General features: G+C 51.4%; 1 protein-coding gene across 1 annotated transcript in view; it reads right to left on the minus strand.

Annotated features, from left to right (window-relative positions):
- EPHB4 (EPH receptor B4) overlaps positions 1–26,141 on the minus strand; it is a 59,368-nt gene extending 33,227 nt beyond the window's left edge. The window contains exon 1 of the mRNA XM_063449792.1: positions 24,938–26,141. Within this exon, the coding sequence (XP_063305862.1) occupies positions 24,938–24,989 (52 nt within the window). The 5' untranslated portion in view covers positions 24,990–26,141. The remainder of the gene's footprint in view (positions 1–24,937) is intronic.
- Positions 26,142–26,841: the final 700 nt, after the last annotated feature.

The following is a 26,841-nucleotide window of genomic DNA, read 5'->3' on the forward strand; positions in this document are numbered from 1 at the left end:
ACTGCAGGGATCCCCAGGACAAAGAGTGCAGGGATTCCCAGAGAGAGTGCAGGGATCCCCAGAGAGAGTACAGGGATCCCCAGAGACAGTGCAGGGATCCCCAGAGAGAGTACAGGGATCCCCAGAGAGAGTACAGGGATCCCCAGAGAAAGTGCAGGGATCCCCAGGACAAAGAGTGCAGGGATTCACAGAGAGAGTGCAGGGATTCACAGAGAGAGTGCAGGGATCCCCAGAGAGAGTGCAGGGATCCCAGGGAGAGTGCAGGGATCCCAGGGAGAGTGCAGGGATCCCCAGAGAGAGTGCAGGGATCCCCAGCACAAAGAGTGCAGGGATTCATAGAGAGAGTACAGGGGGTGTGGGCATCCTCATAGAGAGTGCAGGTGGCATAGGAATACCCAGATAAAATGCATGGCTTGTAGAGACCACAAGAGAGAATGCAGGGATTCCCAGATAGAGTGTGTGGGGTGCAGGGATCCCTGGATAGAGTGTGTGGGGTGCAGAGATTCCTGGATAGAGTGTGTGGGGTGCAGAGATTCCCGGATAGAGTGTGTGGGGTGCAGAGATTCCCGGATAGAGTGTGTAGGGTGCAGAGATTCCCAGATAGAGTGTGTGGGGTGCAGAGATTCCCAGATAGAGTGTGTGGGGTGCAGGGATTCCCAGATAGAGTGTGTGGGTACAGAGATCCCCAGATAGAGTGTGTGGGTGCAGAGATCCCCAGATAGAGTGTGTGGGGTGCAGGGATCCCCAGATAGAGTGTGTGGGGTGCAGGGATCCCCGGATAAAGTGTGTGGGGTGCAGGGATCCCCGGATAGAGTGTGTGGGGTGCAGGGATCCCCGGATAGAGTGTGTGGGGTGCAGGGATCCCCAGATAGAGTGTGTGGGGTGCAGAGATTCCCAGATAGGGTATGTGGGGTGCAGAGATTCCCAGATAGAGTGTGTAGGGTGCAGAGATCCCCGGATAGAGTGTGTGGGGTGCAGAGATCCCCGGATAGAGTGTGTGGGTTGCAGAGATCCCCAGATAGAGTGTGTGGGTTGCAGAGATCCCCAGATAGAGTGTGTGGGGTGCAGGGATCCCCAGATAGAGTGTGTGGGGTGCAGGGATCCCCGGATAAAGTGTGTGGGGTGCAGGGATCCCCGGATAGAGTGTGTGGGGTGCAGGGATCCCCGGATAGAGTGTGTGGGGTGCAGGGATCCCCAGATAGAGTGTGTGGGGTGCAGAGATTCCCAGATAGGGTATGTGGGGTGCAGAGATTCCCAGATAGAGTGTGTAGGGTGCAGAGATCCCCGGATAGAGTGTGTGGGGTGCAGAGATCCCCGGATAGAGTGTGTGGGTTGCAGAGATCCCCAGATAGAGTGTGTGGGTTGCAGAGATCCCCAGATAGAGTGTGTGGGGTGCAGGGATCCCCAGATAGAGTGTGTGGGGTGCAGAGATCCCCAGATAGAGTGTGTGGGGTGCAGGGATCCCCGGAGAGTGAGTGTGGGGTGCAGGGATCCCCGGATAGAGTGTGTGGGGCGCAGGGATCCCCGGATAGAGTGGAGATATCCCAGGATAGAGTGCACACACAGCCCCTTGGTAAACTTATGGGGCAGACATTGGAGATGACACAGTACAGGTGTGTCTGCATCCAGGTGCCTGGGGAGGGAGGGGGAGGGGGAAGGATAATTGAAGTCTTGGCAGACGGTGAGAGAGCTGCCCTGGGGGGGTATGAGTGAGAGCGAATTATGAGAACCGTGAGACAGACATAGACACGCAATACACACATACATACAAATGCAATACATTCACCCGGTGTACACTATGGCATGACTACTACATACCTGCCATCCTGTACCCACCTTTAACTACCACATCCCCCGTCCTCCTATACCTAGCTATAACTACCCTATACCCCGTCCTCCTATACCTAGCTATAACTACCATATACCCCGTCCTCCTATACCTAACTATAACTAACGTATACCCCGTCCTCCTATACCTAGCTATAACTACCACATCCCCCGTCCTCCTATACCTAGCTATAACTACCGTATACCCCGTCCTCCTATACCTAGCTATAACTACCATATACCCCGTCCTCCTATACCTAACTATAACTAACGTATACCCCGTCCTCCTATACCTAGCTATAACTACCGTATACCCCGTCCTCCTATACCTAGCTATAACTACCGTATACCCCGTCCTCCTATACCTAGCTATAACTACCATATACCCCGTCCTCCTATACCTAGCTATAACTACCGTATACCCCGTCCTCCTATACCTGGCTATAACTACCATATACCCCGTCCTCCTATACCTAGCTATAACTACCGTATACCCCGTCCTCCTATACCTAGCTATAACTACCACATCCCCCGTCCTCCTATACCTAGCTATAACTACCGTATACCCCGTCCTCCTATACCTAGCTATAACTACCATATACCCCGTCCTCTTATACCTAGCTATAACTACCATATACCCCGTCCTCCTATACCTAGCTATAACTACCGTATACCCCGTCCTCCTATACCTAGCTATAACTACCATATACCCCGTCCTCTTATACCTAGCTATAACTACCATATACCCCGTCCTCCTATACCTAGCTATAACTACCGTATACCCCGTCCTCCTATACCTAGCTATAACTACCGTATACCCCGTCCTCCTATACCTGGCTATAACTACCATATACCCCGTCCTCCTATACCTAGCTATAACTACCGTATACCCCGTCCTCCTATACCTAGCTATAACTACCACATCCCCGTCCCCCTATACGTAACAATACTAACAATAACTACCGTATATCCCATCCACCTATACCTGGCTATAACTACCGTAACATGTAGCCTAATCCACCTGTACCAACCATATAAATGTCACTCTCTCTAACTGTAGGTACTAAATGTATAACTGTCTAAATGAACTCACATGATGTACGTACACCGTACCTGCCACTGTACCAAACCTGTATGTGTCTGTATGTTCACATCGTGTACCCTGACCTCCTCAGATTGTACCTACCTTTACTAACCCTGTAGTTGCTTTGAAGGATGGCGATATTGTGAATAGAGATCCGTGGAGTCAATGAGAGCCACAGGGCTCTCACTAAAGTGAAAATTGTCAGGAATTCAAAGTTAATTCCAAGTGAATTTCAAATTTTAGAGCAAAACAAATAGTGAAATCGGAAGCATAGCTGGCATGCAGAATGTATCCAATTCCCGACTATCCCTTTACTGAATAACCCTGAGATGGTAGCATTAATACCACCGCTTGTGCACAGTAGGTTAAACCCCCCATGGGTAAGGCCGGGAGGGGTCTGCTGTCCCTTTAAATCAGACGGCATTGTGCTGAGTTAGGCTGGTCTCTAAGCATCATTTAAACAATAGCCAGAGACTCGTAGATTGAAGGGGCGGCCAGCTTATATATCCTGTATATAAATTAACTTCCTGAGCTTCCAACACATTCTCATTACCAGCTAATCCCCTGCTGCCCACAATGACCTACCCCGGCCTGGGGCAGCCAGCAGACTTACCTTCTACAAACTAACCATTATGTAGGACAAGCTGCGGCTTAACCAGGTCCACCAACCTGATCCCCCACACGGGAATAGTTAATGCAAAGGATTAGTCAAACCAGCCCTTAACAGCATTTCACAATTAAACAGCATTTGTGTAAACAGTTCAAATTCTAATATCCTCTTACACTTACTGTTAAAAACACAAGCCTCTCACAGCCGCTCACAATGTATCAGAGTACAGAGCTGGTCATTTTAATTTGTTTGATTTTACAGTCAACTCAACAACATTTATTCTGTACACTAAATCACAAAATTCAGGCTAAAATATCCAAACTGTGACTTTGGGTGAGTTGGAGACATTTTGCAAATCAATCGTATGTTTTGTCTAAAGTTGGACGTTGGGCTTTCAATTCGCTATTCAGAGAATAATCGTCACCAGAGACTAGCAAAGACAAGACGAGTAAACTGCGAGCTGTGATTTGAAAGATTTTTTACTAAATCAATGTTTTCTGCCTCGATTCGGTTTTCATTCCATTACAAATCATTGCTTGATTGACCCGAGCTCGCAGCAAACGTTCTCTCGGGCGACACAACCATTTTACAGAATTTCACAGGAAATCGCCCGACTTCACTAAACCGAGAATTGAGAACAAAACTGCACATTTTGGGCAAAAGATATCTATGAGAAACTGAAGTAATCAGGCTGGAATTCAGTAGGTTATTTGTAATGACTGCTGCGCTCAATATGGGTTTAACGGCCGCTGCTTGTCTGACTGGGTTTCTCTGTCTATAGGTACCAGATAATGATTGTCATATGCGCAGTATTGCGAACAGCGCTCTGGGTTCCATTACCAGCCAATTACGTAATGTGTATTCACGCTATGGAAAAGGGCGTGATTGAAACCAAGAGGCTGATATTTGATCTCACTTCTTAAATTCCTCAAATGAAAAAATGTTTTTGAATTAGTCTTTCACCTGCAGTTTAATAAAAAAGTGTAAATAGGAGCCGAGGAAAACCGGCGTCTTTGAAGGGATTTATGGGGCGGAATCAAACACGTTTTAGGAAATTTGTGACACACAGAGTGCTCTGATTTTATGGTGTGATTTATTAAAGAAATTGCACGTTTTTAAGCATGAATGGCCAAAGCACTTTCAGGTAAATTCTCCACTAGCCAGACTCTGATAATAAGATGGCTGCTCTGTTAATAATCAGTCTGCAGGAATTCCCCCAATAAGAGCTCAGTTATAGAGTGCAGTGTAGCACGAACAGGCCCAGTTATAGCATTACTAATTAATGAATTAAAGATCTATTCATTCTGCCTCGCTGCGGTACCTGCTCTAATTAACCCGTTAGTGCCTGCAGAGTGGTACAGCTAATGGGTAAAGTGGGCTCTAGCCCTGGCAGTACGGGGGTCCTGTCTGTTTTAGGAGGTTGCTGATTTGGGTCGTGGCACCAGGAGTCCTGTGTCTTTTGGGCATGATTTGGGCGCTAACGGTACAGGGACCCTGAGTCCTTCAGGTGTCACATGATTTGGGCCCTAACGGTACAGGGACCCTGAGTCCTTCAGGTGTCACATGATTTGGGCCCTAACGGTACAGGGACCCTGAGTCCATTGAGAGTCACATGATTTGGGCCCTAACGGTACAGGGACCCTGAGTCCTTTGAGAGTCACATGATTTGGGCTCTAACAGTACAGGGGCCCTGTGTCCTTCGGGTGTCGCATGATTTGGGCTCTAACAGTACAGGGGCCCTGTGTCCTTCGGGTGTCGCATGATTTGGGCTCTAACAGTACAGGGGCCCTGTGTCCTTCAGGTGTCACATGATTTGGGCCCTAACGGTACAGGGACCCTGAGTCCTTAGGGTGTCACATGATTTGGGCTCTAACAGTAGAGGGGCCCCGAGCTTTGTGGTGTTAGCTGCTTTGGATCCTGGCAGCGTGGCTCTGAATCAGCACAGGTAACACTGGCGTCCAGGAAACAAAGTCAGACAGTTACCTGTTAGAAGTGATCTCATTGCCCCAGGCGTCTGTCTGGAACGGACAGGCAACTCAGTCAGACAGACAGACACAACGGGAATTTCTAACCAGGAATGTGCTCATTAAATGTTTAGCCCCGAGGGGTAAAAGGCCCAAACGAGGACAAAGGGAAAGTGAGCGCAATAGGACTGAGGGTTTTTAACTAAACTGTGACCCAAATATAAACTCTCTCAATACATGGTATTACAGGGAATGTGTGCAGCGCTAATTAACAATACATTCTCAATATTTCTAAATAAAAAGCTTCTACCTCACTCTGGTTTGATGATATCTGGGTGTTAATAATTAATTAATACAAAATAATTTATTTAGCGATTTCCCTTTGTTTTCCTTGGTGCTCCCAGGGGCCCATTATGTGAGTACTGGTTCCACAGAGACCCCTCTGCCTCAATTAAACTGAACAGACATGATATAAACCAGCCACCACCAGGTGACAATGAGTGCAGTGAGGATCACAGTGAGTGCAGTGAGGGATATAGTGGGTGCAGTAAGGGTGACAGAGTGTGGTGAGGATGTCAGTGGGTGCAGTGAGGGTGATAGTGGGTGCAGTGAGGGTGACAGTGAGTGCAGTGAGGGTGACCGTGGGTGCAGTGAGGGTGATCGTGGGTGCAGTGAGGGTGATCGTGGGTGCAGTGAGGATGACAGTGGGTGCAGTGAGGGTGACAGTGAGTGCAGTGAGGATGTCAGTGGGCGCAGTGAGGATGACAGTGGGTGCAGTGAGGGTGACAGTGGGTGCAGTGAGGGTGACAGTGGGTGCAGTGAGGGGGACAGTGGGTGCAGTGAGGGGGACAGTGGGTGCAGTGAGGGTGACAGTGGGTGCAGTGAGGGGGGCAGTGGGTGCAGTGAGGGGGCAGTGGGTGCAGTGAGGGTGACAGTGGGTGCAGTGAGGGTGACAGTGGGTGCAGTGAGGGTGACAGTGGGTGCAGTGAGGGTGACAGTGGGTGCAGTGAGGGGGGCAGTGGGTGCAGTGAGGGGGGCAGTGGGTGCAGTGAGGGTGACAGTGGGTGCAGTGAGGGGATGGTGGGTGCAGTGAGGGTGACAGTGGGTGCAGTGAGGGGGGCAGTGGGTGCAGTGAGGGGGGCAGTGGGTGCAGTGAGGGGGCAGTGGGTGCAGTGAGGGTGACAGTGGGTGCAGTGAGGGTGACAGTGGGTGCAGTGAGGGGGGCAGTGGGTGCAGTGAGGGTGACAGTGGGTGCAGTGAGGGGGGCAGTGGGTGCAGTGAGGGTGACAGTGGGTGCAGTGAGGGGGACAGTGGGTGCAGTGAGGGTGACAGTGGGTGCAGTGAGGGTGACAGTGGGTGCAGTGAGGGTGACAGTGGGTGCAGTGAGGGGGACAGTGGGTGCAGTGAGGGTGACAGTGGGTGCAGTGAGGGGGACAGTGGGTGCAGTGAGGGTGACAGTGGGTGCAGTGAGGGTGACAGTGGGTGCAGTGAGGGGATGGTGGGTGCAGTGAGGGGGGCAGTGGGTGCAGTGAGGGTGACAGTGGGTGCAGTGAGGGGGGCAGTGGGTGCAGTGAGGGTGACAGTGGGTGCAGTGAGGGGGACAGTGGGTGCAGTGAGGGGGACAGTGGGTGCAGTGAGGGTGACAGTGGGTGCAGTGAGGGTGACAGTGGGTGCAGTGAGGGGGGCAGTGGGTGCAGTGAGGGTGACAGTGGGTGCAGTGAGGGGGACAGTGGGTGCAGTGAGGGTGACAGTGGGTGCAGTGAGGGTGACAGTGGGTGCAGTGAGGGTGACAGTGGGTGCAGTGAGGGGGGCAGTGGGTGCAGTGAGGGGGCAGTGGGTGCAGTGAGGGTGACAGTGGGTGCAGTGAGGGTGACAGTGGGTGCAGTGAGGGTGACAGTGGGTGCAGTGAGGGGATGGTGGGTGCAGTGAGGGTGACAGTGGGTGCAGTGAGGGTGACAGTGGGTGCAGTGAGGGGGACAGTGGGTGCAGTGAGGGGGACAGTGGGTGCAGTGAGGGGGACAGTGGGTGCAGTGGGTGCAGTGAGGGGGCAGTGGGTGCAGTGAGGGGGCAGTGGGTGCAGTGAGGGTGACAGTGGGTGCAGTGAAGCTTATACCAGTAGACTATCAGCTCACATAGAAGAAGTGTTGACGTGTCTGAGATGAGAAATGCCCCCCCAGGATAACCCAGTCTGACACTCATTGTGAAGTCACATCTCTCCTCCATGATTCCATTGTTTAGAAATCCTATTATTCTGCAGACGTTTCCTTTTCATTATTCGCTGAATGGAAAGATTTTGGCCTTTATTAACCCTGTGAGGGACAGAGGGGTTGCTGTTCACAAGGCACAGCCGATCTGTGTGCAATATTTACACTTTTACAGACAAACGGTTCCATTGATGCGTGTCAGCACAGACACAGATTGTCTCCTCGAGTGGTTAATTATTAGAAACAAGAATTTTTAGTTACAGTAAATTAGATTACAAGATTCCTTGTTCATCTTCAGCTGCAAATCTTCTCCAAATGCTTCCTCTGAGGAAAATAAGGCTGGTTGGTGTGTGGGAAAGGCAATGTCTGTGTGTGAGAGAGTGTCTGTGTGAGTGTGCCAGAGTGTCTGTGTATGAAGGTATCAGTGTGTGTCAGAGTGTCTGTGTATGAAGGTATCAGTGTGTGTCAGAGTGTCTGTGTATGAAGGTATCAGTGTGTGTCAGAGTGTCTGTGCTTGAGAGAGTGTCTGTGCGTGAGAGAGTGTCTGTGCGTGAGAGAGTGTCTGTGCGTGAGAGAGTGTCTGTGTGAGTGTGCCAGAGTGTCTGTGTGTGAGAGAGTGTCTGTGTGAGTGTGCCAGAGTGTCTGTGCATGAAGGTATCAGTGTGTGTCAGAGTGTCTGTGTATGAAGGTATCAGTGTGTGTCAGAGTGTCTGTGCTTGAGAGAGTGTCTGTGCGTGAGAGAGTGTCTGTGCGTGAGAGAGTGTCTGTGCGTGAGAGAGTGTCTGTGTGAGTGTGCCAGAGTGTCTGTGTGTGAGAGAGTGTCTGTGTGAGTGTGCCAGAGTGTCTGTGCATGAAGGTATCAGTGTGTGTCAGAGTGTCTGTGTATGAAGGTATCAGTGTGTGTCAGAGTGTCTGTGCTTGAGAGAGTGTCTGTGCGTGAGAGAGTGTCTGTGCGTGAGAGAGTGTCTGTGTGAGTGTGCCAGAGTGTCTGTGTGTGAGAGTGTCTGTGTGAGTGTGTCAGAGTGTCTGTGCATGAAGGTATCAGTGTGTGTCAGAGTGTCTGTGTATGAAGGTATCAGTGTGTGTCAGAGTATGAAGGTATCAGTGTGTGTCAGAGTGTCTGTGCGTGAGGGTATCAGTGTGTGTCAGAGTGTCTGTGTATGAAGGTATCAGTGTGTGTCAGAGTGTCTGTGCATGAAGGTATCAGTGTGTGTCAGAGTCTCTGTGCGTGGGGGTGTCTGTGTGTGAGAATTCTAGTGTATGTAAGAGACTGTGAGAGTGTCTGTGTTTGAGAGAGTGTCTGTGTAAGTGTGCCAGAGTGTCTGTGCGTGTGAGGGTGTCTGTGTATGAGAGAGCGTCTGTGTGTGAGAGCGTCAGTGTGTGAGAGATTGTCAGTGTGTAAGAGAATGTCTTTGTGAGTGTCTGTGCATGTGAGGGTGTTTGTGTATGAGAGAGTGTCAGTGTGTGAGAGAATGTCTGTGTGAATGTCTGTGCATGTGAGGGTGTTTGTGTATGAGAGAGTGTCTGTGTGTGAGAATGTCACTGTATGTAAGAGACTATGAGAGTGTCTATGTGTGAGACAGAACACATGGAGATGTGATACTATGGGCAGATGTTGGGTTGGGGTTCCAAATCACATTTCAGGAGTACAAGGGTCGGGGAGAGTAACAGAGGAATCATGGTAATGGGTTCAGCCCTGGAAACATTGAGAAGAAGAGAGAATCTGTCTGGGTGGATTAGAGGAAACATAGGTCAAGAAGGTTGATGATCCGACTCTTGGTGGATTAGAAAATATGAAATTCTGTTCTGAAGGTCTCGGGTGGACAGGAGTTTGGGTTTTTGGTGGATATGAAAAACAAGGATGTATCCTGGATAGTGGATACAGTGAAAGGCCGGGAGTTTGGGTTTTTGGTGGATAAGAGGAACAAGGATGTATCCTGGAGACAGTGAAAGGACAGTTCAGGTTTTTGGTAAATTATGTTAGAACAAGGGCAGGCAACGTTTGGTGCTGCAGATGTTGGTGACTACATCTCTCCTGATGCTTTGCCAGCATTATGGCGTGCCGAAGGTTTTTTTAAAAAGAGTAATTTGGAAACATTGAGAAGAAGAGAGAATCTGTCTGGGTGGATTAGAGGAAACATAGGTCAAGAAGGTTGGAAATCCGTCTCTTGGTGGATTAGAAAATATGAAATTCTGTTCTGAAGGTCTCGGGTAGACAGGAGTTCGGGTTTTTGGTGCATAAGAAAAACAAGGATGTATCCTGGAGACAGTGAAAGGACGGGAATTTGGGTTTTGGGGGGATAAGAGGAACAAGGATGTATCCTGGAGTCAATGAAAGGACGGGAATTTGGGTTTTTTGGGGATAAGAGGAACAAGGATGTATTCTGGAGACAGTGAAAGGACGGGAGTTTGGGTTTGGTGGATAAGAGGAACAAGGATGTATCCTGGAGACAGTGAAAGGACGGGAGTTCGGGTTTTTGGTGGATAAGAGGAACAAGGATGTATCCTGGAGACAGTGAAAGGACAGGAGTTCAAGTTTTTGGTAAATTATGTTAGAACAAGGGCAGGCAACGTTTGGTGCTGCAGATGTTGGTGACTACATCTCTCCTGATGCTTTGCCAGCATTGTGGCGTGCCGAAGGTTTGTATTAAACAGAGTAATTTCAGGTGTGTATCTGTCAATTACTGGGATACAGGTTCATCTTAACTTCATAACAGTGCCAGAGGTAATGCCAAATCATCATACGCCACAGATAACCGATGCTAAAACCACCTTACAAACTGCAGATGGACATCTGCTACAAAAGAAACATTGTGATCCAGCACAGTATGGTCTGCCTAGAATGATGAGTCTCGTAGCCCATGGCGCAGCCTGGCCCGTGAAGGAAGATGGGAGAGGTGGGTGGATTGCAACGTGTTGGGTTTATTAGTCACAGGAAACAGCAGGTAAAAACCTGACTGAGACAGCAATGCCTTACTCACTGAGTGCAGGGACCAGGGAGGAAAACAATGCCTCACTCACTGAGTGCAGGGACCAGGGAGGAAAACAATGCCTCACTCACTGAGTGCAGGGACCAGGGAGGAAAACAATGCCTCACTCGCTGAGTGCAGGGACCAGGGAGGAAAACAATGCCTCACTCACTGAGTGCAGGGACCAGGGAGGAAAACAATGCCTCACTCACTGAGTGCAGGGACCGGGGAGGCAAACAATGCCTCACTCAATGAGTGCAGGGACCGGGGAGGAAAACAATGCCTCACTCACTGAGTGCAGGGACCAGGGAGGAAAACAATGCCTCACTCACTGAGTGCAGAGACCAGGGAGGAAAACAATGCCTCACTCACTGAGTGCAGGGACCAGGGAGGAAAACAATGCCTCACTCACTGAGTGCAGGGACCAGGGAGGCAAACAATGCCTTACTCACTGAGTGCAGGGACCAGGAAGGAAAACAATGCCTCACTCACTGAGTGCAGGCACCAGGGAGGAAAACAATGCCTCACTCACTGAGTGCAGGGACCGGGGAGGAAAACAATGCCTCACTCACTGAGTGCAGGGACCAGGGAGGAAAACAATGCCTCACTCACTGAGTGCAGGCACCGGGGAGGAAAACAATGCCTCACTCACTGAGTGCAGGCACCGGGGAGGAAAACAATGCCTCACTCACTGAGTGCAGGGACCAGGGAGGAAAACAATGCCTTACTCGCTGAGTGCAGGGACCGGGGAGGAAAACAATGCCTTACTCACTGAGTGCAGGGACCGGGGAGGCAAACAATGCCTCACTCACTGAGTGCAGGGACCGGGGAGGAAAACAATGCCTCACTCACTGAGTGCAGGGGCCAGGGAGGAAAACAATGCCTCACTCACTGAGTGCAGGGACCGGGGAGGAAAACAATGCCTCACTCACTGAGTGCAGGCACCGGGGAGGAAAACAATGCCTCACTCACTGAGTGCAGGGACCGGAGGGGCAAACAATGCCTCACTCACTGAGTGCAGGGACCGGGGAGGAAAACAATGCCTCACTCACTGAGTGCAGGCACCGGGGAGGAAAACAATGCCTCACTCACTGAGTGCAGGGACCAGGGAGGAAAACAATGCCTCACTCACTGAGTGCAGGCACCAGGGAGGAAAACAATGCCTCACTCACTGAGTGCAGGCACCAGGGAGGAAAACAATGCCTCACTCACTGAGTGCAGGGACCGGAGGGGCAAACAATGCCTCACTCACTGAGTGCAGGCACCAGGGAGGAAAACAACGCCTCACTCACTGAGTGCAGGCACCAGGGAGGAAAACAATGCCTCACTCACTGAGTGCAGGGACCGGAGGGGCAAACAATGCCTCACTCACTGAGTGCAGGGACCGGGGAGGAAAACAATGCCTCACTCACTGAGTGCAGGGACCAGGGAGGAAAACAATGCCTCACTCACTGAGTGCAGGGACCAGGGAGGAAAACAATGCCTCACTCACTGAGTGCAGGCACTGGGGAGGAAAACAATGCCTCACTCACTGAGTGCAGGCACCGGGGAGGAAAACAATGCCTCACTCACTGAGTGCAGGCACCAGGGAGGCAAACAATGCCTCACTCACTGAGTGCAGGCACCAGGGAGGCAAACAATGCCTCACTCACTGAGTGCAGGGACCGGAGGGGCAAACAATGCCTCACTCACTGAGTGCAGGGACCGGAGGGGCAAACAATGCCTCACTCACTGACTGCAGGGACCGGGGAGGCAAACAATGCCTCACTCAATGAGTGCAGGGACCGGGGAGGAAAACAATGCCTTACTCACTGAGTGCAGGCACCAGGGAGGAAAACAATGCCTCACTCACTGAGTGCAGGGACCAGGGAGGAAAACAATGCCTCACTCACTGACTGCAGGGACCGGGGAGGCAAACAATGCCTCACTCAATGAGTGCAGGGACCGGGGAGGCAAACAATGCCTCACTCACTGAGTGCAGGCACCAGGGAGGAAAACAATGCCTCACTCACTGAGTGCAGGCACCAGGGAGGAAAACAATACCTCACTCACTGAGTGCAGGCACCAGGGAGGAAAACAATGCCTCACTCACTGAGTGCAGGGACCGGAGGGGCAAACAATGCCTCACTCACTGAGTGCAGGGACCGGGGAGGAAAACAATGCCTCACTCACTGAGTGCAGGGACCAGGGAGGAAAACAATGCCTCACTCACTGAGTGCAGGGGCCAGGGAGGAAAACAATGCCTCACTCACTGAGTGCAGGCACCAGGGAGGAAAACAATGCCTCACTCACTGAGTGCAGGCACCGGGGAGGAAAACAATGCCTCACTCACCGAGTGCAGGGACTAAGGAGGCAAACAATGCCTCACTCACTGAGTGCAGGGACCGGGGTGGAAAACAATGCCTCACTCACTGAGTGCAGGGACCAGGGAGGAAAACAATGCCTCACTCACTGAGTGCAGGGACCAGGGAGGAAAACAATGCCTCACTCACTGAGTGCAGGGACCAGGGAGGAAAACAATGCCTGAGAGAGTGCAGGCCTTGGAGAGCAGAGAGAGTGCAGGCCTGGGAGAGCAGAGAGAGCGCAGGTCTGGGGGAGCAGAGAGAGCGCAGGTCTGGGGGAGCAGAGAGAGCGCAGGTCTGGGGGAGCAGAGAGAGCGCAGGTCTGGGGGAGCAGAGAGAGCGCAGGTCTGGGGGAGCAGAGAGAGCGCAGGTCTGGGGGAGCAGAGAGAGCGCAGGTCTGGGGGAGCAGAGAGAGCGCAGGTCTGGGGGAGCAGAGAGAGCGCAGGTCTGGGGGAGCAGAGAGAGCGCAGGTCTGGGGGAGCAGAGAGAGCGCAGGTCTGGGGGAGCAGAGAGAGCGCAGGTCTGGGAGAGCAGAGAGAGCGCAGGTCTGGGAGAGCAGAGAGAGCGCAGGTCTGGGAGAGCAGAGAGAGCGCAGGTCTGGGGGAGCAGAGAGAGCGCAGGTCTGGGAGAGCAGAGAGAGCGCAGGTCTGGGAGAGCAGAGAGAGCGCAGGTCTGGGAGAGCAGAGAGAGCGCAGGTCTGGGAGAGCAGAGAGAGCGCAGGTCTGGGAGAGCAGAGAGGGCGCAGGTCTGGGAGAGCAGAGAGAGCGCAGGTCTGGGAGAGCAGAGAGAGCGCAGGTCTGGGAGAGCAGAGAGAGCGCAGGTCTGGGAGAGCAGAGAGAGCGCAGGTCTGGGAGAGCAGAGAGAGCGCAGGTCTGGGAGAGCAGAGAGAGCGCAGGTCTGGGAGAGCAGAGAGAGCGCAGGTCTGGGAGAGCAGAGAGAGCGCAGGTCTGGGAGAGCAGAGAGAGCGCAGGTCTGGGAGAGCAGAGAGAGCGCAGGTCTGGGAGAGCAGAGAGAGCGCAGGTCTGGGAGAGCAGAGAGAGCGCAGGTCTGGAAGAGCAGAGAGAGCGCAGGTCTGGGGGAGTAGAGAGAGCGCAGGTCTGGGGGAGTAGAGAGAGCGCAGGTCTGGGGGAGCAGAGAGAGCGCAGATCTGGGGGAGCAGAGAGAGCACAGGTCTGGGAGAGCAGAGAGAGCGCAGGTCTGGGGGAGCAGAAAGAGCGCAGGTCTGGGAGAGCAGAGAGAGCGCAGGTCTGGGGGAGTAGAGAGAGCGCAGGTCTGGGAGAGCAGAGAGAGCGCAGGTCTGGGAGAGCAGAGAGAGCGCAGGTCTGGGAGAGCAGAGAGAGCACAGGTCTGGGAGAGCAGAGAGAGCGCAGGTCTGGGGGAGCAGAGAGAGCGCAGGTCTGGGGGAGTAGAGAGAGCGCAGGTACCCCCTCTCTCTCCCCCAGGGGAGTAGAGAGAGCGCAGGTCTGGGAGAGCAGAGAGAGCACAGGTCTGGGAGAGCAGAGAGAGTGCAGGTCTGGGGGAGCAGAGAGAGCGCAGGTCTGGGGGAGTAGAGAGAGCGCAGGTACCCCCTCTCTCTCCCCCAGGGGAGTAGAGAGAGCGCAGGTCTGGGGGAGTAGAGAGAGCGCAGGTCTGGGGGAGCAGAGAGAGCGCAGGTCTGGGGGAGCAGAGAGAGCGCAGGTCTGGGGGAGCAGAGAGAGCGCAGGTCTGGGGGAGCAGAGAGAGCGCAGGTCTGGGGGAGTAGAGAGAGCGCAGGTCTGGGAGAGCAGAGAGAGTGCAGGTCTGGGGGAGCAGAGAGAGCGCAGGTCTGGGGGAGTAGAGAGAGCGCAGGTACCCCCTCTCTCTCCCCCAGGGGAGTAGAGAGAGCGCAGGTCTGGGGGAGCAGAGAGAGCGCAGGTCTGGGGGAGCAGAGAGAGCGCAGGTCTGGGGGAGCAGAGAGAGCGCAGGTCTGGGGGAGCAGAGAGAGCGCAGGTCTGGGGGAGTAGAGAGAGCGCAGGTCTGGGGGAGCAGAGAGAGCGCAGGTCTGGGGGAGCAGAGAGAGCGCAGGTCTGGGGGAGCAGAGAGAGCGCAGGTCTGGGGGAGCAGAGAGAGCGCAGGTCTGGGGGAGCAGAGAGAGCGCAGGTCTGGGGGAGTAGAGAGAGCGCAGGTCTGGGAGAGCAGAGAGAGTGCAGGTCTGGGGGAGCAGAGAGAGCGCAGGTCTGGGGGAGTAGAGAGAGCGCAGGTACCCCCTCTCTCTCCCCCAGGGGAGTAGAGAGAGCGCAGGTCTGGGGGAGTAGAGAGAGCGCAGGTCTGGGGGAGCAGAGAGGGCGCAGGTCTGGGGGAGCAGAGAGGGCGCAGGTCTGGGGGAGCAGAGAGAGCGCAGGTCTGGGGGAGCAGAGAGAGCGCAGGTCTGGGGGAGCAGAGAGAGCGCAGGTCTGGGGGAGGATAAAAAGGATGAAGTGATTTTGAAAGTAACATAAATCTTCTCTCTGTTTAATCCTCTGAATGGGAACAGTCCCTTACATGGCATGGGGGAAGCAGGAGAGGCGGGTGTCCCGGCCCCAGGGGGCAAATTGAGGAGGAGGAGAATTGTCCTATAAGAATGTTCACTTGTAAAGTAAATGAAGAGTCAGCCTCCCCTCACACACACTATAACACCATGTCATGTATACACAGCACAGGTACAGCACAGACAGCGGCAGTGCCAGCCTGCCCTCACACACTACTACACCATGCCATGTATATACAGCACAGGGACATCACAGACAGCGGCAGTGCCAGCCTCCCCTCACACACTACTACACCATGCCATGTATACACAGCACAGGTACAGCACAGACAGCGGCAGTGCCAGCCTCCCTCACACACTACTACACCATGCCATGTATACACAGCACAGGTACAGCACAGACAGCGGCAGTGCCAGCCTCCCCTCACACACTACTACACCATGCCATGTATACACAGCACAGGTACAGCACAGACAGCGGCAGTGCCAGCCTCCCCTCACACACTACTACACCATGCCATGTATACACAGCACAGGTACAGCACAGACAGCGGCAGTGCCAGCCTCCCCTCACACACTACTACACCATGCCATGTATACACAGCACAGGTACAGCACAGACAGCGGCAGTGCCAGCCTCCCCTCACACACTACTACACCATGCCATGTATACACAGCACAGGTACAGCACAGACAGCGGCAGTGCCAGCCTCCCCTCACACACTACTACACCATGCCATGTATACACAGCACAGGTACAGCACAGACAGCGGCAGTGCCAGCCTCCCCTCACACACTACTACACCATGCCATGTATACACAGCACAGGGACATCACAGACAGCGGCAGTGCCAGCCTCCCCTCACACACTACTACACCATGCCATGTATACACAGCACAGGTACATCACAGACAGCGGCAGTGCCAGCCTCCCCTCACACACTACTACACCATGCCATGTATACACAGCACAGGTACAGCACAGACAGTGGCAGTGTCAGCCTCCCCTCACACACTACTACACCATGCCATGTATACACAGCACAGGTACAGCACAGACAGCGGCAGTGCCAGCCTCCCCTCACACACTACTACACCATGCCATGTATACACAGCACAGGTACAGCACAGACAGCGGCAGTGCCAGCCTCCCCTCACACACTACTACACCATGCCATGTATACACAGCACAGGGACATCACAGACAGCGGCAGTGCCAGCCTCCCCTCACACACTACTACACCATGCCATGTATACACAGCACAGGTACAGCGCAGACAGCGACAGTGCCAGCCTCCCCTCACACACTACTACACCATGCCATGTATACACAGCACAGGGACATCACAGACAGCAGCAGTGCCAGCCTCCCCTCACACACTACTACACCATGCCATGTATACACAGCACAGGTACAGCACAGACAGCAGCAGTGCCAGCCAGCCCCTCCCTTCCCCCTCTGTAGAAGCACTGGGTCCCAAACGCCTGGTTATATGACCCTCCATTCTGCCTTACTCTGTAATTAGCCACCTGGCTATGGGTGGGGTTACGTTGAATGGCACTACAACATGTTTGTTTGTAGTGAAGGAACCAAGAGCACCCCAGAAAGGAACGAGCTGGGGTTTGTGAAAATGTGAGCACAGAGAGGGGGTACAGGGTAATGGGAGCCTGTGAGAGGGGGTAGAGTGTATTGGGAGTCTGTGAGAGGGCGTAAAGGGTAATGCGAGACTGTGAGAGGGATACAGGGTAATGGGAGACTGTGAGAGGGGATACAGGGTAATGGGAGACTGTGAGCGGGGATACAGGGTAATGGGAGTCTGTGAGAGGGGGTACAGGGTAATGGGAGACTGTGAGAGGGGGTACAGGGTAATGGGAGACTGTGAGAGGGGGTAGAGTGTATTGGGAGTCTGTGAGAGGGGGTACAGGGTAATGCGAGACTGTGAGAGGGGGGTAGAGCGTATTGGGAGTCTGTGAGAGGGGGGTAGAGCGTATTGGGAGTCTGTGAGAGGGGGGTAGAGGGTAATGGGAGACCGTGAGAGGGGGGTACAGGGTAATGGGAGTCAATGAGACGGGGGTACAGGGTAATGGCAGTCAATGAGAGGGGTACAGGGTAATTGGAGGCTTTGAGAGGGGTACAGGGTAATCGGAGGCTGTGAGAGGGGGGTAAAGGATAATCAGAGGCTGTGAGAGGGGGGTACAGGGCAATGGGATTCTGTGAGAGAGGGGTAGAGGGTAATGGGATTCTGTGAGAGAGGGGTAGAGGGTAATGGGATTCTGTGAGAGAGGGGTAGAGGGTAATGGGATTCTGTGAGAGAGGGGTAGAGGGTAATGGGAGTCTGTGATAGGGATACGGGGTAATGGGAGGCTGTAAGAGGGGGGTATAGGGTAATGGGAGTCAATGAGAGGGGGTACAGGGTAATGGGAGTCTGTGAGAGGGGGTACAGGGTAATTGAAAGCTGTGAGAGGGGGTACAGGATAATGGGAGACTGTGAGAGGGGGTACAGCGTAATGAGAGACCGTGAGAGGGATACAGGGTAATTGAAGGCGGTCAGAGGTGGTACAGTGTAATGGCAGACTGTGAGAGGGGATACATGGTAATTGGACGCTGTGAGAGGGGGTACAGGGTAATGGGAGGCTGTAAGAGGGGGTACAGGGTAATGGGAGTCTGTGAGAGGGAAACAGGGTAATTGGAGGCTGTGAGAGGGGGTACAGGGTAATGGGAGGCTGTAAGAGGGGGTACAGGGTAATGGGAGTCTGTGAGAGGGAAACAGGGTAATGGCAGACTGTGAGAGGGGGTACAGGGTAATGGGAGGTGTAAGAGGGGGTACAGGGTAATGGGAGTCTGTGAGAGGGAAACAGGGTAATTGGAGGCTGTGAGAGGGAAACAGGGTAATTGGAGGCTGTGAGAGGGGTGTACAGGGTAATGGGAGTCTGTGAGAGGGATACAGGGTAATGGCAGACTGTGAGAGGGGGTACAGGGTAATGGGAGTCTGTGAGAGGGGGTACAGGGTAATTGGAGACTGTGAGAGGGGGTACAGTGTAATAGGAGTCTGTGAGAGGGGGTACAGGGTAATGGGAGTCTGTGAGAGGGGGTACAGGGTAATGGGAGTCTGTGAGAGGGGGTACAGGGTAATGGGAGGCTGTGAGAGGGGATACAGGGTAATGGGAGACTGTGAGAGGGGGTACAGGGTAATGGGAGGCTTGAGAGGGGGTACAGGGTAATAGGAGTCTGTGAGAGGGGGTACAGGGTAATGGGAGTCTGTGAGAGGGGATACAGGGCAATGGGAGTCTGTGAGAGGGGATACAGGGCAATGGGAGTCTGTGAGAGGGGGTACAGGGTAATGGGAGTCTGTGAGAGGGGGTACAGGGTAATGGGAGTCTGTGAGAGGGGATACAGGGTAATGGGAGTCTGTGAGAGGGGGTACAGGGTAATGGGAGTCTGTGAGAGGGGGTACAGGGTAATGGGAGGCTGTGAGAGGGGATACAGGGTAATGGGAGTCTGTGAGAGGGGGTACAGGGTAATAGGAGTCTGTGAGAGGGATACAGGGTAATGGGAGTCTGTGAGAGGGGGTACAGGGTAATAGGAGTCTGTGAGAGGGGGTACAGGGTAATGGGAGTCTGTGAGAGGGGGTACAGGGTAATAGGAGTCTGTGAGAGGGGATACAGGGTAATGGGAGGCTGTGAGAGGGGATACAGGGTAATGGGAGTCTGTGAGAGGGGGTACAGGGTAATGGGAGTCTGTGAGAGGGGGTACAGGGTAATAGGAGTCTGTGAGAGGGATACAGGGTAATGGGAGTCTGTGAGAGGGGGTACAGGGTAATAGGAGTCTGTGAGAGGGATACAGGGTAATAGGAGTCTGTGAGAGGGGGTACAGGGTAATGGGAGTCTGTGAGAGGGGGTACAGGGTAATAGGAGTCTGTGAGAGGGGATACAGGGTAATGGGAGGCTGTGAGAGGGGATACAGGGTAATGGGAGTCTGTGAGAGGGGGTACAGGGTAATGGGAGTCTGTGAGAGGGGGTACAGGGTAATAGGAGTCTGTGAGAGGGATACAGGGTAATGGGAGTCTGTGAGAGGGGGTACAGGGTAATAGGAGTCTGTGAGAGGGATACAGGGTAATAGGAGTCTGTGAGAGGGGATACAGGGTAATGAGAGACTTTGAGAGGGGGTATAGGGTAATGAGAGCTCTTTATAGGGGTGCAGGCGGAAAGTGAAAGCAGACACTTTATATTGGGAAGATTAAAGAGAGGGGGAAGGGGAGAGATTAAGGAAAGGAAGGAAGGGGAGGCAGGAAGCGGGAGTGAGGAGAGGCAATCATTGTTTTTAAACAATCCTGAGAAGGAGGATTTCTGTGTTGGTTAATAATAGCCTTACACATAAAACTGGGCTGCAGAGCTTGCACCTTCCCAGAGTGACAAAAGTCATGTGGGAGATGTGAGTAACTAGGGAGTAACAAAAAATAGACATATAGGGATGGAACGAGCAATGAAAAGTGAGTAAAAGAGAAAGTCTTGAGTAATGCCCGGAAACACTAGGGAATGAGGAGAGAGGCAAGGAGTCTGAGAAGGATGGGGGAAACCAAGAGGGATGGGGGAAAACAGGATTGATGGGGGAGAACGGGAGGGATGGGGGAGACAGAGGAATGGGGGAGAAGGGGATTGTTGGGGGGGCGGCAGAGGGATGGGGAGAAAGGGAGGGATGGAAGAGACTGAGAGGGATGGGGAGAACGGGAGGGATGGAAGAGACTGAGAGGGATGGAAGAGACTGAGAGGGATGGAAGAGACTGAGAGGGATGGAAGAGACTGAGAGGGATGGGGAGAACGGGAGGGATGGAAGAGACTGAGAGGGATGGAAGAGACTGAGAGGGATGGAAGAGACTGAGAGGGATGGAAGAGACTGAGAGGGATGGAAGAGACTGAGAGGGATGGAAGAGACTGAGAGGGATGGAAGAGACTGAGAGGGATGGAAGAGACTGAGAGGGATGGGGGAGACTGAGAGGGATGGAAGAGACTGAGAGGGATGGAAGAGACTGGGAGGGATGGAAGAGACTGAGAGGGATGGAAGAGACTGAGAGGGATGGAAGAGACTGGGAGGGATGGAAGAGACTGAGAGGGATGGAAGAGACTGAGAGGGATGGAAGAGACTGGGAGGGATGGAAGAGACTGAGAGGGATGGAAGAGACTGAGAGGGATGGAAGAGACTGAGAGGGATGGAAGAGACTGGGAGGGATGGAAGAGACTGAGAGGGATGGGGGAGAGCGAGAGGGATGGTGGGAGAGCGAGAGGGATGGTGGGAGAGCGAGAGGGATGGTGGGAGAGCGAGAGGGATGGTGGGAGAGCGAGAGGGATGGTGGGAGAGCGAGAGGGATGGTGGGAGAGCGAGAGGGATGGTGGGAGAGCGAGAGGGATGGTGGGAGAGCGAGAGGGATGGTGGGAGAGCGAGACAAATTGGAGAAAACCGAGAGGGATGAGGGAGACCAAGAGGGATGGGGAAGAACTGAGAGTAATGGGGAGAACTGAGAGGAATGGGGGATGACGAGAGTAATGGGGAGGACGAGAGTAATGGGGAGGACGAGAGTAATGGGGAGTCCGAGAGAGATGGGGAGTCCGAGAGAGATGGGGAGTCCGAGAGAGATGGGGAGTCCGAGAGAGATGGGGAGTCCGAGAGAGATGGGGAGTCCGAGAGAGATGGGGAGTCCGAGAGAGATGGGGAGTCCGAGAGAGATGGGGTAGACGAAGAGGTAACCACATCTAGGATTAGGCCATTGAGGAGACAGGAGACAGGAATAGGTCATGGCAACCGCTGTGGACAAGGTGGGAGTCCCACCATAACGTACCCCGCAAAGTCTAAAATGTTTTGCCTAAACTGACACATTTTATTCAGGAGGACTGATTTTCATATTCCATATTCCAATATGGGCAGCACGGACTGGGTATATGATAGATATGTGTACTTACATACATACAATAAAACCATAACACACAGTATAGGGACCCTATAAATATGGCCCCAGTCCCTATACAGGGAACCTATAGAATAACTACCGCCCCGATCCCTATACAGGAAACCTATAGAATAACTACTGCCCCGGTCCCTATACAGGAAACCTATAGAATAACTACCGCCCCGGTCCCTATACAGGAAACCTATAGAATAACTACCGCCCCGGTCCCTATACAGGAAACCTATAGAATAACTACCGCCCCGGTCCCTATACAGGAAACCTATAGAATAACTACCGCCCAGTCCCTATACAGGGAACCTATAGAATAACTACTGCCCCGGTCCCTGTACAGGGAACCTATAGAATAACTACTGCCCCGGTCCCTGTACAGGAAACCTATAGAATAACTACCGCCCCGGTCCCTGTTCAGAGAACCTATGGAATAACTACCGCCCCGGTCCATGTACAGGGAACCTATAGGATAACTACCGACCCAGTCCCTGTACAGGGAACCTATAGAATAACTACCGCCCCGGTCCCTGTACAGGGAACCTATAGAATAACTACCGCCCCGGTCCCTGTTCAGAGAACCTATGGAATAACTACCGCCCCGGTCCATGTACAGGGAACCTATAGGATAACTACCGCCCGGTCCCTGTATAGGGAACCTATAGAATACCTACCGCCCCAGTCCCTGTACATGGAGCCTATAGAATAACTACCGCCCCGGTCCCTGTTCAGAGAACCTATGGAATAACTACCGCCCCGGTCCCTGTTCAGGGAACCTATAGAATAACTACCGCCCCGGTCCCTGTACAGGGAGCCTATAGAATACCTACCGCCCCAGTCCCTGTACAGGGAACCTATAGAATAACTACCGCCCCGGTCCCTGTACAGGGAACCTATAGAATAACTACCGCCCCAGTCCCTATACAGGAAACCTATAGAATAACTACCGCCCCGGTCCCTGTTCAGAGAACCTATAGAATAACTACCGCCCCGGTCCCTGTACAGGGAATATATATGTGTAGATAGACAGACTATATAATAAACAGACAGATGTTTTTACATACACATGTAGCATAGATTTGTTGGTTTTATTAAATTATCTTATTGTGTTTGACTAATATCCCATGTAATAACTAGAGGGAGAATATATTAATTTTTTTTTCATCGACAGAGTACAGCAGGCGCTGTGGGTACAGCACAGAGTACAGCAGGGGCTGTGGGTACAGCACAGAATACAGCAGGGGCTGTGGGTACAGCACAGAATACAGCAGGGGCTGTGGGTACAGCACAGAATATAGCAGGGGCTGTGGGTACAGCACAGAATATAGCAGGGGCTGTGGTACAGCGCAGAGTACAGCAGGGGCTGTGGGTACAGCACAGAATATAGCAGGAGCTGTGGGTACAGCACAGAATATAGCAGGAGCTGTGGGTACAGCACAGAATATAGCAGGGGCTGTGGTACAGCGCAGAGTACAGCAGGGGCGGTGGGTACAGCACAGAATATAGCAGGGGCTGTGGTACAGCGCAGAGTAGAGCAGGGGCAGTGGGTACAGCACAGAGTAGAGCAGGGGCTGTGGGTACAGCACAGAGTACAGCAGGGGCGGTGGGTACAGCACAGAGTAGAGCAGGGGCTGTGGTACAGCGCAGAGTAGATCAGGGGCTGTGGTACAGCGCAGAGTAGAGAAAGGGCAGAGGGTACAGCGCAGAGTAGAGCAGGGGCAGAGGGTACAGCGCAGAGTAGAGCAGGGGCTGTGGGTACAGCAAACTGTAACAGATCATAATTTAGAAATATCTCTATATAATAAACCACCTATAAAACTTAAAATTAAACACAGACAATAATCCGAATCTGATAGCAACTGATTGTATATTATTAATAATTGGAATTAATGTCAGCGAGAAATCCATGAACATCCAGCAATGCATATTCACACACCTATCCTGAGATATTCTTATTATTATTATTATTATATATGTATCTACATTCACACACCTATCCTGAGATATTATAATTATATATGTATCTACATTCACACACCTATCCTGAGATATTATTATTATATATGTATCTTCATTCACATACCTATCGTGTGATATTATTATTATTATTATATATGTATCTGCATTCACACACCTATCCTGAGATATTATTATTATTATTATATATATATCTACATTCACACACCTATCCTGAGATATTATTATTATTATTATATATGTATCTGCATTCACATACCTATCGTGTGATATTATTATTATTATTAATGTATCTGCATTCACACACCTATCCTGAGATATTATTATTATATATGTATCTACATTCACACACCTATCCTGAGATATTATTATTATTATTATTATATATATATCTACATTCACACCTATCCTGAGATATTATTATTATTATTATATATGTATCTGCATTCACATACCTATCGTGTGATATTATTATTATTATTATATATGTATCTGCATTCACACACCTATCCTGAGATATTATTATTATTATATATGTATCTACATTCACACACCTATCCTGAGATATTATTATTATTATATATGTATCTACATTCACACACCTATCCTGAGATATTATTATTGTTGTTATTATTATATATGTATCTACATTCACACACCTATCCTGAGATATTATTATTATTGTTGTTATTATATATGTATCTACATTCACACACCTATCCTGAGATATTATTATTATTGTTGTTATTATTATATATGTATCTACATTCACACACCTATCCTGAGATATTATTATTGTTGTTGTTATTATTATATATGTATCTACATTCACACACCTATCCTGAGATATTATTATTGTTGTTGTTATTATTATATATGTATCTACATTCACACACCTATCCTGAGATATTATTATTATTATATATGTATCTACATTCACACACCTATCCTGAGATATTATTATTATTATTATTATATATGTATCTACATTCACACACCTATCCTGGGATGTTATTATTATTATTATTATATATGTATCTACATTCACACACCTATCCTGAGATATTATTATTATTATTATATATGTATCTACATTCACACACCTATCCTGGGATGTTATTATTATTATTATTATTATTATATATGTATCTACATTCACACACCTATCCTGAGATATTATTATTATATATGTATCTACATTCACACACCTATCCTGAGATATTATTATTGTTGTTGTTATTATTATATATGTATCTACATTCACACACCTATCCTGAGATATTATTATTATTATTATTATATATGTATCTACATTCACACACCTATCCTGGGATGTTATTATTATTATTATATGTGTATCTACATTCACACAGTTACTTTGTAACTTTTCCCTTTCCCTTGGAAGCTCCCTGATCCAGTTGAATCCACATTCCAGACTCCAGAATGAGCTCTGTACCTCTCTACACCTCTCTAGAGCCACATGTTCCCCATTTATATATATATATGTGTAATATGTTGTCTCACCTTCTAGAGCCACAGAGAGGGGGATACAGAGGAGAACCAGCAGGACAGCCATATAGAGGACAAAGAAATCCTAAATCCAGAGCAATGGGGGGACTTGATTCTTCCAGTCCTGCACTAATCCTTAGGGACCCCAAATATTCCAGCCTTGAAGAGGGGACCCCCGACGTCGTCAGCTTCGCATTGAGAAAAATCCCTAATTCTTACAGACCCAAAATTCTTCAGCTTTGCAGGGGGAACCCCATAATCTGTGCACAGCCCAAATCTTGTAAACATGCAATGGGGACCCCCAATCCACAGAGACCCGAGACCCTCCAACAATGAGTCCCGAATGTCTGGGGTCCCCTTGCTTGAGGGGTGACACACTGTGATGTTGGTTCCTGGAACTCCTAGAAAGTTGTCCCCACTTGTAGGAAGTCCATCAGTCCTGGGATGGGGGCCCTTCAAGTCACAGAGGGGTGATGATTGGAGGACAATCCGTTTGTGGCCCCCAGGGGTAATTAAATCCCCAGTGAGGTAGGCTGCTGCAGATTTGAGGTGAGAGCCCCTCCAGATAAATCCTTTGTAGCTGGTCCCAGATGGGGTGAAGCTGTTTTAGGGGCCCTCCAAGGGTAGTTAAAGCCTCTGTAACTGGCCCCAGAAAGAAAGAAACCTGATCCAAGGAGCAGAAAGCACAAAGACAACCCCCTCCCAGTTAGCAGGGATTTTGGGGTGCAGCCTCCAGGAGGTGGGGTGCAGCAGGGAGCTGTGAGTGTGGCAGAAACCTGTGGATCTAGTAACAGTGGAGGGTGCAGCAGTGGCTGTGGGTACAGCACAGAGTACAGAGTGGGCTCTGGGTACAGCACAGAGTAAAGCAGGGGCTCTGGGTACAGCACAGAGTACAGAGGGGGCTCTGGGTACAGCACAGAGTACAGAGGGGGCTCTGGGTACAGCACAGAGTAAAGCAGGGGCTCTGGGTACAGCACAGAGTACAGAGGGGGCTCTGGGTACAGCACAGAGTACAGAGGGGGCTCTGGGTACAGCACAGAGTAAAGCAGGGGCTCTGGGTACAGCACAGAGTACAGAGGGGGCTCTGGGTACAGCACAGAGTACAGAGGGGGCTCTGGGTACAGCACAGAGTACAGAGGGGGCTCTGGGTACAGCACAGAGTACAGCAGTTGGTTCAGGGATTTCTTGGTAGATTCCTCACTGCAGCTTCACATCCATCCCAGCCACACTCACTGCACACACTGGAAAGCAAGGAGATAGACAGTGAGGGAAGGCCACACCCACTGCATCCTGATTGGCTGGCATGAGCAGAGCTGATTAATAATTAATGAGACCTTACAGCACAACCAGAGAGACAGGCACTCATAGACAGTCAGAGAGACAGGCACCCATAGACAGTCAGAGAGAGACAGGCACCCATAGACAGTCAGAGAGACAGACACCCATAGACAGTCAGAGAGAGACAGGCACCCATAGACAGTCAGAGAGAGACAGGCACTCATAGACAGTCAGAGAGACAGACACCCATAGACAGTCAGAGAGAGACAGGCACTCATAGACAGTCAGAGAGACAGGCACTCATAGACAGTCAGAGAGAGACAGGCACTCATAGACAGTCAGAGAGACAGACACCCATAGACAGTCAGAGAGACAGGCACCCATAGACAGTCAGAGAGAGACAGGCACTCATAGACAGTCAGAGAGACAGGCACTCATAGACAGTCAGAGAGAGACAGGCACCCATAGACAGTCAGAGAGAGACAGGCACCCATAGACAGTCAAAGAGACAGGCACTCATAGACAGTCAGAGAGACAGGCACTCATAGACAGTCAGAGAGAGACAGACACCCATAGACAGTCAGAGAGAGACAGGCACCCATAGACAGTCAGAGAGAGACAGGCACTCATAGACAGTCAGA

This window comes from Pelobates fuscus, chromosome 3, assembly GCF_036172605.1.
Source record: "Pelobates fuscus isolate aPelFus1 chromosome 3, aPelFus1.pri, whole genome shotgun sequence".
NCBI lineage: Eukaryota > Metazoa > Chordata > Amphibia > Anura > Pelobatidae > Pelobates > Pelobates fuscus.